The 14,019-nt window shown below is 42.0% G+C and overlaps 1 protein-coding gene across 1 annotated transcript; it reads left to right on the forward strand.

Annotated features, from left to right (window-relative positions):
• The first annotated feature begins 461 nt into the window (after window positions 1-461).
• On the forward strand, window positions 462-4,657 carry LOC122767216 (potassium voltage-gated channel subfamily A member 1-like). Its single transcript, XM_044022630.1, has 2 exons — window positions 462-870; window positions 1,183-4,657. The coding sequence occupies exon 2, from the start codon at window positions 1,357-1,359 to the stop codon at window positions 2,851-2,853; it is 1,497 nt and encodes a 498-aa protein (XP_043878565.1). The 5' UTR covers window positions 462-870; window positions 1,183-1,356; the 3' UTR covers window positions 2,854-4,657.
• Window positions 4,658-14,019: the final 9,362 nt, after the last annotated feature.

Here is a 14,019-nt window from a genome sequence, read left to right on the forward strand (position 1 = left end):
CCTTTCACCCTAACCTAACATCGTCCTCACCTTGAGGACATGACTTCACCTTCAAAGGGTTATTATTAAGACCGGTCCCCACGACATGAGCAGTACCTGAAACACACACACACACACATATAAACATGTATAAATACAAAGTAAACACATATGCAGACACACACGGTAGTACTGTAGCAGCCACTGTGTTACAGTGTCTGCATTGCGTCGAACCTCCTCTTCTCCACTTTCTCACCCCACCTCTCTCTAACCCCTCCCTCTCCCCCTCTCTCTCTCTCCCTCTCACTCACTTCTGCTCTCACTCTCCATGAAATCCTGCAATATGCTTCTAAACGACCACAGACGTGTTTCCTCTGCTGCTGCTGCTGCTGCTGCTGTCGTCGTCTCGCTGCTCGCTCTCCTCGGCTTTTTTAATTGATTTCTCTTTTTTTTAACACCGCAGGAGGAAGAAGGAAGGAAGGAAGGAAGGGAGGGAGGGAAAAAGAGAAAAGAAAAACAACGCCGGCGCTGATTCTGCTGATGCTGCAGTGTCCAGTCCTCCCACTTCTCCCTCCATCACATCCATCCCTCCACCTTTGCTCCATCACTCCCCTCCATCTGTGCTCCTCCTTTCTCCAGCATGGTCCTCATTGAAAACTGTCAGTGCGGGTTTTTGCTGCTGAGCCGCGGTTCCTCCTCCTCCACCACCTCCTCCTCCTCCTCCTCCTCCTCGACGCTGAAAACCTACACCAAGAGGATACGGATGTTGACCAAGACAACATAGTCTATTAATATTTCAGAGATACTGTAAAGGGATATCAGTATTAAAGCCACGCTGTGGTGCAGGTGGACATCGAGGACAGCAAGGACATCTGCTCCAACTCAGCACAGGTACATGTCCAACTCCCATCGTCTTTCATTTCCACATCACATTGTCATATTCATTCATTTGTGAACGTGTGAAATGTGTGTTTGAGGTGAAACTGCGGCTCCTGACGTGCGCACAGACGGAGCCGCAGCAGGACTGCAAACTTGAATGCTGATGTATGCGGTAAAATATACAGCAGTTGCAGCACAGGCTTCTGGACTGCAGGGTGTTTTTTTCTGGCTGCTGTTTCTGACAAACAGGAAGCTTCTGTGCATCAAACCGCTTCCTTTTTTTTTTTTTTTAACACCAGACTTGGTTGGTTTCCTATTTTCCAGGTGACGGATGAAGCATCGACAGAAGGCGTTCAGTGAGGAGACGATGACGACGATGATGATAATCCGCAGATCCCGGTCTCACTAGGAGCTCCTGCCCTCCGACCTGCCCCACTCCACCTCCTCCTCTTGCTCCTCAGACCACTTCCTCTTCCTGTCCTACACACACCAGGAAGGATGACTGTGGTGTCCACAGAAAACATGGACGAGACCTCCACCCTCCCAGGTCACCCGCAGGACCCCTACCCCCCTGACGACGACCACGATGACCACGACTGCTGCGAGCGAGTGGTCATCAACATCTCCGGGCTTCGCTTTGAAACCCAACTCAAAACCCTTGCCCAGTTCCCTGAAACCCTCCTCGGGAACCCCAAGAAGAGAATGCGGTACTTTGACCCCCTACGAAATGAGTATTTCTTTGACCGCAACCGGCCGAGCTTCGACGCCATCTTGTATTATTACCAATCCGGGGGAAGGCTGCGGAGACCGGTGAACGTGCCTCTGGATATGTTCTCAGAGGAGATTAAATTCTATGAACTCGGTGCAGAAGCAATGGAGAAGTTTCGAGAGGATGAGGGGTTTATCCGGGAAGAAGAGCGGCCGCTGCCAGAGAAGGAGTTCCAGCGGCAGATCTGGCTCCTCTTTGAACATCCGGAGAGTTCTGGACCTGCCCGGGGGATCGCCATTGTCTCTGTGATGGTTATTCTCATTTCAATAGTCATATTCTGTTTGGAGACTCTTCCGGAGCTGAAGGAGGATCCCAATGACCGGATGCGGATTGTGGGGAACACGACTATATATTACAAGCCAAATGTCCTCACTGACCCTTTCTTCGTGGTGGAGACACTGTGCATCATCTGGTTTTCCTTCGAGTTGATAGTGCGGTTTTTCGCCTGCCCCAGCAAAGCAGCCTTCTTTAAAAACATGATGAACACTATCGATATCGTGGCTATAATTCCGTACTTCATCACACTCGGCACAGAGCTGGCTGACGACCAAGACACGGCAACAAGTGCGGGCAAAGGAGGAGGAGAGCAGGCCACTTCTCTGGCTATTCTCAGGGTAATCCGTCTGGTGAGAGTGTTCCGGATCTTTAAATTGTCCCGACACTCAAAGGGGCTTCAGATTCTCGGACAAACTCTGAAGGCGAGCATGCGGGAGCTCGGCTTGCTCATTTTCTTCCTCTTTATTGGTGTGATTTTGTTCTCCAGCGCTGTCTACTTTGCTGAGGCCGAGGAGAAGGAGTCATTTTTCACCAGTATCCCGGATGCGTTCTGGTGGGCTGTGGTCTCCATGACAACTGTTGGCTATGGGGACATGTACCCTGTGACCATTGGAGGGAAGATCGTGGGCTCACTGTGCGCCATTGCTGGCGTGCTAACCATCGCACTACCGGTGCCCGTCATCGTGTCCAACTTCAACTACTTCTACCACCGGGAGACGGAGGGCGAGGAGCAGGCCTTGTTGCTCAATGTCAGCCACCAGAACCTGGCGTCGGACACCAACTCCAGCCGCCGGAGCTCCTCGGTGATCAGCAAGTCGGAGTACATGGAGATCGATGAGGACTTGAAAAATAGCATTGATAACTTTAGGGAAGCAAACCTTAGAACTGCCAACTGCATGGCGCCGAGCCAGAACTGTGTGAACAAGGGGAAAAAGCTCACCGAAGTGTGAGGCAGCGTCCGACGCACCAGTGTAAATATTGTAGAAATATCTGGATGCTTTACCTCCATTGGTGCATTTTATTGTCTTTTTTTGCATAGACACATTCAATCATGATGACTTTGTAAGAGGATCGTTAGATTAGTTTGGCAGTTGGGCAAAAATTGGCAGGTGTCAGGGGAGCGTTTTTGATAAATTACTCATTTTGAGTTACAGAATCGAGTCCATAATATATAAAAGGAACCACTAAGGTTGGGTACTGAACTCACTACCTTTAATGGTACCAGCTGACTTACAGATATCAATTCACATAAAATCAGTGCCAAATTTCGGTACCTGAAGACGCATCCAAGTAAGAGAGTGGCTCACATATGCTAGCCTGCTTATTTCAATGGGTCTAAATAAATGTTCTCAGCTTTGAAGTTGAGTTGTATGGGCTTAATGTTTCACACATTAAGGGTGTGTTCACACCGGCCTTTTTTTAGTGTGGTTAAATAAAACCCTAGTGGGTTAACTACGATTGGTTTGGGTCAGTGTGAATGCTCTTGGACCACTTGGGAATGAACTCCATCCAATCTGTAGTACTTCAGATGTCCCCATCTCTGTTTGGAAATGAGCACTGCGTCCATTGTCCGTGTCTGGCAGGGCCCACCTCTTCCTCCTCCTCAGGCAAAACTAGCAGACAAAAGCTGAGCATTGTCACCCCAAAAAAAGTGCCACAGAACACTGTTTCTCAGCCGCGGGCAGTGCCTGCAGTGAGTCGGTGCTCTGGGATGACGATGCTAGCTAGGCTAAATGAGCAATCTTACTTGCGGAGGAGGAGTTAGAGATGGGGCCTCTAGACCCACGGTGGTGTAAGTCGTCTTACGTCGCTCTCTCAGATCCTCAATGGAGAACCTGCCGGGCTTTAGGGGGCGCTGTCTTTTGGCATTTCATATTTGCCTTTGTGAACGCAAAGATATTAAAACGATGCAGCACATTTCCATCAGGTGTGGGCCAACTTAGCCGACTGTTAGGTGTGAACACGCCCTAAACTGCACAGTTGTTATATCGGAGAGTATGGTACAGTCGGGCAATGGTACTGATTTGAATGTGAACCCATACCCAACCTTAGAAACCGCACATTTTGCACATAAAGGTCAGCTTGTTATTTTCAGTGTGTACCAGGCCAGAAAGTCTTAAAAATATAATAACCCGATCATCACATAACCCTAACTTAGTACAGGGTATTCTTGTCTATGATGGGCATGAACTTAGTTAAAGGTTAGGGTGTTAGGGTTATGTTACGTTAAAAATGAACAAAACAAAACATAAGGACAACATTCAGACGAGATAATGCACATTTGTTTGTACCAAAATAGAGATAAGCTTGTCCAATACTGGACTTGACACCAATATAATGACAGAAACAGCTCATGTTTAAAAGGTAAAAATACTATAATGGACTGAAAAAGTGTTATCCAGCCACCCGAGGTACAAAATCTCTCCAGAAGAAATTGCTTTAAATCTGATATAGAGACATTAAAATTGTAAATATAGTCATATTAAATATTCATAAACATCGCTAAAGACAGAAAAACTGAAACAGACGAAGAACAGGAACACAGATGTTGTCATTTTTACGTCTCGATTGTAGAAGATGCAGGAGTTGGACGAAGAGACTTTGTGTTATTTTTAGGCCACAGATTATGAAGAATTTATCAAAAAAAAACAAAAAAACACCACCACCTCCTTCACTCACACCTTCCAGGCTTTGCACCGCAAACTCAAACGTTCAGGATCCACAAAAAAAAAAAAAGAAAGAAAAAGAGAAAAACAATAAAAAAGGACTAAATACTAAAACAACAGGGCCCATCTGAGATTTGACGAACACGTTCAAGGACGACGCTTTCCCCCGAGGAATGGATTACAGTTGTTTTTTCTACAGCACATCCAGGAAAAATTTAACGAGGATCGGAAAGTTTTTCAGGCACCTTATCGGAAACAAACAGGAAGTAGTGTGCCGGGCCTGGTGGAGGATTATCCGCACTGCTGCTACTGCTACAGGTCGGCTGGAGGTTCCCTGTACGATGCCATGCAACGCTCCTTTATATAGAAGCATGTGGAGACTCTTCTCTCTTATATCGGCATGCACACGATGTTACCTCATTCTTATTTTTTACACTTTTTTCTTCATTTTCTCCTCTCGGATTTTTTAATTTGATTTTTTTCTCTCTTTTTTTGCCTCATTTGTTTTCACCAAAAGTGCACTGGCTATTTATTATGATTATTTCACACCATCTAAGTGTTGAATGTTAAACACATTAAGGGAACAGGAACACCTTCTTTTCTTGTTTTTGTTTGTTTTTTTCTCGGAGATCACGGCATGTCAAAGAAAAATACTCAAGTATTATGGCCTAATTAGCTATGGTATAGCTAACGTATACTCAATGCATGATGTCAGTATTAAAAATTGCTTGCAGTTGTGGAGGGACACTTCGGGGCGGGGGGGGTGGGGGCACTGAGGGAAGACGACGAAGATCCTCCCCGCGATTGTCAAGCTAATAACAGGATATGGTGCATGATGGAGCAAACAGCCGGAGACGGGACAACATAAAGAGAAAAAAAACAACGAACAAAACAAACAAAAAAGACAATAGAAGAAGAGACACCTCTTTAAAAATGACATTTTCAGAAAAAACATCCATTTAGTAAACGCTTTGATCTTTGACGATGAAGTGCATGGGATCATTTTATGTGACTTGTGACCCCGCCCCTCCCCCTCAGTTGTTTTATTTATTTTATAGCATTTCATTTAAAGTTTCATGACGGAAATGCGGAAATATTTAACAAAATTTCAAAGATCCATTTAAAAAGAATTAGTTTCTAGTGCCTTCGACCCCCATCTCATTATGGAATTTGACTAAAGTGCCTCCCGTTACAAAGAGCTCACGATGTGCAGCTTCACTTCTCCTGCCATAAAGATGCACTATATACTCGATGAGAGCGTCACATGAATAAATAAATATCTGACATATATATATATATATATACATTTCTCCTGGATGATGACACATGGCTGCTGTGCACATTTAACACAAACTAAAGTTTAATAATAATTCTGGTGTTTTAACATGTTATTAGTCACATAGTTTTGGTTATTACTGGTTTCTTTGCTGTAGAAATGTGTGAAAACATAATGGCAGTAATTTTTCATTTATTTTCCAGTCCAATCAAAAGTAAACACTAGTTACGTGCTGGATGGGTCGTTTTTTTCTGATTCCAGACAGCCTCTGAATTCTAATGATACATAGAAATTAGCATTGTTTAGCTATCCTAGCTAAATGCTTAAATGGTCAGTTTTCAAGCTAACAAATCTAACTAATTCTAGTAAAAGGAAACAGAAATTAGGCACAGTAGCTAACAACAAAGAGATTAAAGGAGTCTGTTAATGACACTGTAGCAGACTCCTTTTTCAAATTCTTGCCACTGCTTTCAAATAAAGTTGCAGTAAATTGGATTGGCTAGATAATGACAGTGTAACGTTAGCCTAGGCTTTAAATTAGCCGACTTAAACGTGCCTTCAGTTTGTCACCATTTCTCAATTAGTCACAATAATTAGCCTAATTTAGCTGTAGAAGCTAACAACCACATGGATTAATGGAGGAGTCAGTTTACTGGCTAATGAAAGTAGCTTTTGCTTAAGATAAATAAATTAGATTAGTTAATTAATAGTGTGATGTTTTAAGGTATTACGTAGCATTCCAAATACTAAAAATACTAAATAAAAAAATACTACACAGTAGCTTAAGTATTACGTCAAACTGCAACGCTTCCCACTCACTTTAATCTTGATCCTAATTGCTCAGTTTAGACGTCGTTAGAATAGCTAATTATGTGCTCTAATTTCTGTGTTTCAGGCAGAGTCAAACGCTGGAAAATGACTCGTTTAAGTCTGTTTGGGAAAACCTGAGACGTCTCGTCTATTCCAAGTATGGAATATTAGCTACGATATTATCATTAGCTATGATACGTATGGTTGGTCGCAAACACCTCCATATTCCCCGAATCACTGAGGAAAACAATTCAAAGACCTTTGCAGATCTGCATCATCATCATCATCAGCATCATCATCATCAGCAGCAGCAGCAGCTCTGTGGCTCTTCCCTCCTCACATCCTCTCAGCTGCCACTGCCGGTGGCGTCTGTCAGTTGAGCTCAACAGCGCCCTCTGCCTGTACAAAAAAAAAACACTGCCACTCTCTGATCACTGGGACCAAAAAAAAAATCCTTCTGCTGCTGCTGCTGCTGCTGCTGAGTGTAGATCTGCAATAATAGTCTGTGTGTTAAAAAGAACAGAGAATAACGAGGCTTTTTGCTTTCATGTTGTTGTTGTGATGGATCTGACCACAGTGGAGTCAGACGTTTTTTTCCATCGCATCCTCGTATGTGAACATTACCACAGGCATCAGTCACTCTGCATGCCTGCAAAATGGCTGCTGCTGTTTTCCATTAGGACGATAATATACATGAGGCTGTGTCATCACATCAGCCTTCAGTGGGTTTTTTGCTTAAATACATAAAATGGAATAAGTATTTATAGTGGCATGAGCAGAACGTTATATTTTAACTCAATATAAGTGTTCAACATATTATATTATTGTTTCAATAATTGAATAACTCCACGTGAGAGAAGCTAGTTTGATTATAATCTTGTTCACAAACAAAGACACATTTACACCACGACGGAACAGCAGTTGTTGTATTGTTTGTGCAAAAGTTTGGGTTTTAATTCCATAATATCCTTATTTTCCTGAACGTACGCATCAGGAGTGACAGTAATTGTCCCATCTTGTTATTTCCTTAACAAAATCCACAGAGCACAGCAAATATCCATGTTAATTTGAACTTAAATATCAATTTTTTGGCTTTGTTTTATTGTATAAAACAGAACTTGGACTCACTTTCCGTACGTGTGTGCAAAGTCAGCCGTGTGTCATCGACCTCATTCAAGACCCGTTCTACAAACTGCTCTTAAATGTGTGAAAAAGAAGAAAACACCCATAATCCCTTTAATCAACTTTTCAGTCTGATATCATTTTTTTCTTTTCTCTTTTAATCACAGAAGGTGCTCCATGTAAAACAGACATTTCTCCAAAACTGAACTTCTATTTATTTTTTAGTATTTATTTTTAAATTTTAAATTTAAATTTTTAAAAAACAACAACAATCATCAGGGTAGGTGGTTGTGTTGTCGTTTGTGTTAAAACCTTTGACCACTGAAAGGACCAAATCACCTTTTCTCTTTGTTTCTTTGTCATCAGAGCAGCTCAACAAACGAATGACGGACAAACAAAAACTCGATGTTGTAGTTTGACGCTTGTACGTTCAAACAACTACAACAGATTTGTCCTTCACCTTCAATGGGCCACATTTATATTACATGTCCATGTTTTTAAAGAGGCTTTGTCACTGAAATGTTCTCACACGCATCCAAATATATAAACAAAAACATTAAAGAGGAACTATATTCTAATCTAAGAATAAAAAAAACACTCAATGATCCATTGTCAACAAAGTTGAATGGAGATTTAAAAAAAATAGCTTGTTTCAAACAAACAGCAGAGAGTCGTCTGCGTAGAGTGAAATCTGATTCTGGTTTCCTGTTACAAAATAAATGAAAAAAACAAAACTGCCATGGAGTTGCAAAGAAACCAGAACATTTTCACCTTTAGAAGCTCAAAATTACACAACAATTTTTTAACTTATTATTATTTGATAAAACACACAATGTTACAGAAGTCATGAAAACAGAGCGTCAGAGGAGGTTCTAACGTTGTCTGTCAATGTTTATCGATCATTTGTAGAAGCAGTAATAAGACATTTTTGGACACACGTGTGTCCTGAACAATGCTGATGTTTTTTAGTGACAAGTAAACAATGTTTTGTTGATATTTACAAAACAGCTTTTTAGGTTTTAAGAGTAAAAAAAGAATAAATAAAAATAAATAGGAAATACGTTAAAAATGATCATACTATTAAAATGCATTGATGCTGGCTATATGTTTTTTTGCTTACACAGACGTGATTAACGGAATAATTATTTCTCCACTCTTTCTATTTAAGTCATTTTCTTAAACCTATGTAATTAACAGTTTTCTTGTTTGTTTTTTTTCATTTCGGGACACGTCCATCTTTTCCCTCATGTCCCAACTTTCCATGAGAAGCCAAAGTCTCGTCTCAACCATAACGACTGAACGTCCCATTGCTGGAAACAAGAGTAAAGAATAAAAATAAAAAAAACAACAACAATAAAAAAAAGAAACTAGTATGGAGCACGGTTCTGAACGGGGTCCTCACTTGACTGCGGCGACCGCATCAGAGCGGGTCCCCGGTCTCCCGTTCCAAGTTTCGAGCAGATCGGTCAATGTACGGCAAAGTTAAGGTGCACTTCCTGTTTAAAATTGCTGACTTCCTTTTTGGTCAAGGGCGTGTCTGTAAACGTGTTCAGGGAAGTTCCCGTGCCTCACACATGAAGTTTCGTGTAGATCGGTCAATGTATGGCAAAGTTAGAGTCTCTAGCAACAACCCATTATCAATCATAGCATGTTTGGTTACGTTTACAAAAACTTTCTTTACAATTTCGGGAATACATTTCACAGAGATCATCCAATCCAACTCAAAATTATTGAAAACACTCAAAACACATGGCAGATGATGCGTGTTGAGTATGCTGAAGTATCATTAAATTGTGTTGCCATGGTGCAATGTCAGATTTTTTGCAATAAAGACCAAACTGTTATAACTTGATGAGTCCTGGTGGGATCTGAACCAAACTTGCTAGGATTGATGATAGTCCAGCCCTCAAGAGGTCTATAGGAAAATAATCATTTTCAAATACAGCGCACCCTGGTGACGGCAGACAATACGACATTTACACTTTTTGATGCTGCTCAAACGGGGATTGTTGTATCCACCTAAAACTTGATATGTGAGACCAGAGACCTGTCCTGAACATGTCTGTAAAACACGACCTCCCAACAGGATGCCCAAAACAGGAATATATGCCATACATTTTCCAGTCTGCAAGAAACTTCTTATGTGAATACTACATATTTACCGACACGCTCTTCACCCAACAGGAAGTTGGCCATTTTAAACAGAAAGTGCCCTCTAACTTTGCCGTTCATTGCCCGATCCGCACAAAACTTGGAATGGGAGACCAGGGACCAGCTCTGATGCGGTTGTTGCACACGTCATGGCATTGAAAATAACTAGTACCGTGCGGTGAATGAACGTGAGACGAGCTTGAGGACCCGTTAACGTTTCATTTATTATTACGTTTGTAAGTTATTTTTTTTCTGTGTTCACGCTGCAGTTTGCAGTGTTTGTCATTCGTTGGTGAAGCATCTGTCTGTAACCTATGCAAGGTTAGTCGACAGTTTATGTCCATTCTGACTTCATCATATTACAACGATTTCAATAAATTTTATTGAAATTTACAACTCTTTGTGCTCTCCGTGTATTTACTGACGCTTTCCACCCGAGTGCGAAGAAAAAAACAACTACACTGAAGTTAAAAGAGTTCGTAAAAACGATAACAACAAAATATTTAAAAAGCACAGTCACAGTCCGGCAGCATGAGCACATGGTCAAGTGAACGGACTGAAATAGTTTGGTATGTGAAGCAGCTCAGAGAGTCAGAACATACTGACCAACAATATTAGCACGGACATTAACACTTAAGAGATGACAGGAAACATGAAACTACAGCTCAAACCTGGTCAGTAACTAACTAACTAGGAAAGATTTATACAATTCCAGTTGTACTCGGTTTGGTATCAGGCACGTCGTTTTATACACGATACAAACTAGTGACTTGTAAAGCAGTTGTTTTTTGGTGAATCATCAGAATCAGTTGATTTAAAAAGATTTGTTCACAGAATCGTACAGTACTTCCCGATACAATCGCTGAACTGAAATACTAAACATGGTTGTGATTGGGCTCATGATCGCTGGCTTTCAGCAGTGCTGTCGCTAAATACACCAGACTGTTCCCTGTTTTCAGGAAAACTGCAGTTATACCACATTGTTCGCTTTGGTTCTTGTGTCGGACGTCGCGTTCATGACTATTCAGGGACGACACTCTCTCACCAATCAGTGGCCGGCAGTGTGTCGACGTGACATTTCAGTATCAGCTCCGCTCGCTTACCAGGTGCTTTTGCATCGTGCTAGTGCTGTATAATAGAAAAACGCCGTATGAGGCGAGAGGATCCTGAAGCAGAAACCCAGTTCGAGCTACAGCTACAACATAAATGTAGAGATGACAGGAAAAACTTGATACAATTGTTGAATTTCTGCTCCTGGTCTCTCTCTTCTGTGTCTACCTCACCTCCCTATTGTCCTCTCTCTCTTCCCCCTTCCTCTGCTCTGTCCCCCAATTTTCCTTTCACCACAACCCATCCAGGCAGATGGCCGCACATCTTTGAGTGTGAATTGTTGGGTTTCTCTGCTCTCGATGATGTTGTAAAGGTTTTTGCCTCACTATGTACAGTGCAGTGCCTTGAGACAAACATAGAGTTGAATTGAATAAAAATGTATTGAATTTAGAGTCGGAATATTTCAGTCACCAACAATGTTAGCATGAACATTAACACTGAGTTTTGGCAACGAAACATGAAACTAACGGAACTGTGGAATATTGTGATAAAATTGAACTGAAATGTGGACAGTTAGAGACTGAAGATGGTGACTATGCTAACGTGTTAGCATACACATTAACACTGAGGAAGGACAGGAAACATGCAACTATGACTGAAACCTGGTTATTTAGAGTTACTATAAGAATACTTGAAGAATTATCCAGTCACCAACAATGTTAGCATGAACATGAACACTGTGAAACAGAAAGTCTGTTTACAACAATGAAGAAGGTGAAAGGTAAAGTGAAGGAGGTGACGAGCAAGAGAGGGTAAAAATAGAATTGAGGAAAGGTGACATTAAAAACAGAGAACATTTAGGGAATGGAAAGGAAACTAGAAACTAGAAAGGACAGGACAGACGGGATGAATCTGAGCTTGAGGACAGAACGGGTGAGTCAAGGTTCTCACTGTGGTTGATATGAAAAGTTTTCCTAACGTCTCTTCATACGACCTTTAGAGAACGTCCTCTGAAGGTTCCCAGAACGTTCCCGTGACCACTTTAGTCACAACCTTTAGAGAATGTTCTCAGAATGTTAGTTGTAGAAAATATAACCAAAATATAACCAAATGGGAACATCGTGTGGAAACCACGGTGCAACCACAGGAGAACATTTCAGTTTTTGGTCCACTCAACGTTTAGGGAACGTTAGGCTCCTGCCTAACCCTTAGGGAAAGCTCTCTAAACATTAGGTTTTGGTTTGGTTGTAACTAACCTTGGGAGAATGTTCATTGAATGTTGCGTGAGTAGGGTTGTTTGTCGCCGTGAGGGACGTGATGGCGACGTTGGTGACGTCTCCATGTACAACTGTCCCCACCACCCGGGCCCTTCTCTGTGTGTCCTCTCAGGTGGACGCGCTCCTTGCTCATAAATGTTTGTCCCGCTCCTTTAACAGAATGTGACACACGTTCACGTCAGTGACTAATGCATTCACTGTCTCTGCTGCTGCTGGAGATTTTATATAAAGATGTGTTGTTGTTTTTTTTGTATGAATCACGATGCAGACGAAGCTGCTGCAGTTACAGTAGAAGTGTCGGTGATAAGACGCACACACACACCGAAGCCTGGGGCACAGAGCATGTTAGGTTAGTGTGGGTGGACACATGGAGGGAGGAGGGAAAACACAACAGAGAAAACAGATATATGCAGTTATTTTACATACACTATATAAAAAACAAATAATAATGATAGTTTAGTTCATTTCATTCATAATACTCATTTTTCCTATCACCAGTACGACCTTGATTCATTCTGGGTGAAAACAAATGCAGTGAAATAAATATAAACTCTACTAGTTTAATGTCTAAACGCTGCTCTGTTGGTTCCTGTACATTCAGTAACAGCAAATAAAAAAATTGCATTTTCCTTGAACCACAGAGAGGATAAAAAAGGTAAACGTGGCCACTAGGTGGGGTCAGCAGCAACATATTATAATGCACTATGATGTCAACTGCTAAAATCTACAAATACAACAAACCGCTCACCCTCCCACACCAAAGTCCACAGAGAAAAACAGTGATTTTAAGTCATTTTGTAAAAATCTGCGTTTCCTTTATTCAGATTTACCTCAGTGACACAAAGTGACGAGGCAGCATTAGACCAGCAGCTCCTGTGTCCCCGTGAGCTAAAATCACAGATTTTCTCTATGGGGTTTGGTGGAAGAGGGTGAGCAGTTTAGAAAATGACAGGCACTTGGTCAAGCAGTGACATAAAGCAACATAAACATATTCCTAAGATATCGTGACACGTGTTTACGAGGGGAGTGTGTTTTGTTCAGTGGCTGAAAATCTGTTTTCCTTGCGTCCCTGCGTCTGTGAAGCTGACAGTTTGTGTGGTTTCATCACTGGCACAAGCTGCAAACTCCCACTGACGTCCGCCCACATGTGGAGCATCATCTCACACATACACGCACAAACATACACACACACACACACGTCTAACCTCACTGCCCACTAGTCTCCTCAAGTTTCATTTTCCACTGCAAGTGTTCCAGCTCTTACCTGAGCTGCCATCAGTCCATTCAGGCAGCGTGGTGGTGAGGCGGGGGCGGGGCACACAGATGGACACAGCAGAGGCGGAGCAGTGGGTTCATTGGGTTTCACCTCTTGTTCTTTCAGACCCAGAGCCCATGGCGCCAGCGTGCATATGGACTCACAACATGACGGAACCATAATCAGCAAAAGCAAGTGTCCTCTGCTCTCTGGTTCCCATCCCTGTGTCCGTGTAGCGTCTCATTTTCACCGTCCACTGACACTACAACACAAGTGGAAAACATAGAAACACTCAAAATCATCGACAAAGTTGAACGGAGATTTTAAAATTGGTTGTCATTAACGAATACCAGAGTATCATCTGCATAGAGTGAAATTCACTGTGAAGACGCTCTAAATTACATATCTCTACTTTGCAAAGATGAATAATTTGTTAAATTGGTTAGTTATCAATTAGTGATTGATTCATTGTCGGAGCTCTAGTCAAGTCCGTAAAATAACATTGAGAA

This window comes from Solea senegalensis, linkage group LG3 (genome assembly GCF_019176455.1).
Source record: "Solea senegalensis isolate Sse05_10M linkage group LG3, IFAPA_SoseM_1, whole genome shotgun sequence".
NCBI classification, from domain to species: Eukaryota; Metazoa; Chordata; class Actinopteri; order Pleuronectiformes; family Soleidae; genus Solea; species Solea senegalensis.

Bases quoted from the DNA above. Each gene is read 5' to 3' on its own strand.
- LOC122767216 (XM_044022630.1), top strand. From the start codon at position 1,357: ATGACTGTGGTGTCCACAGAAAACATGGACGAGACCTCCACCCTCCCA.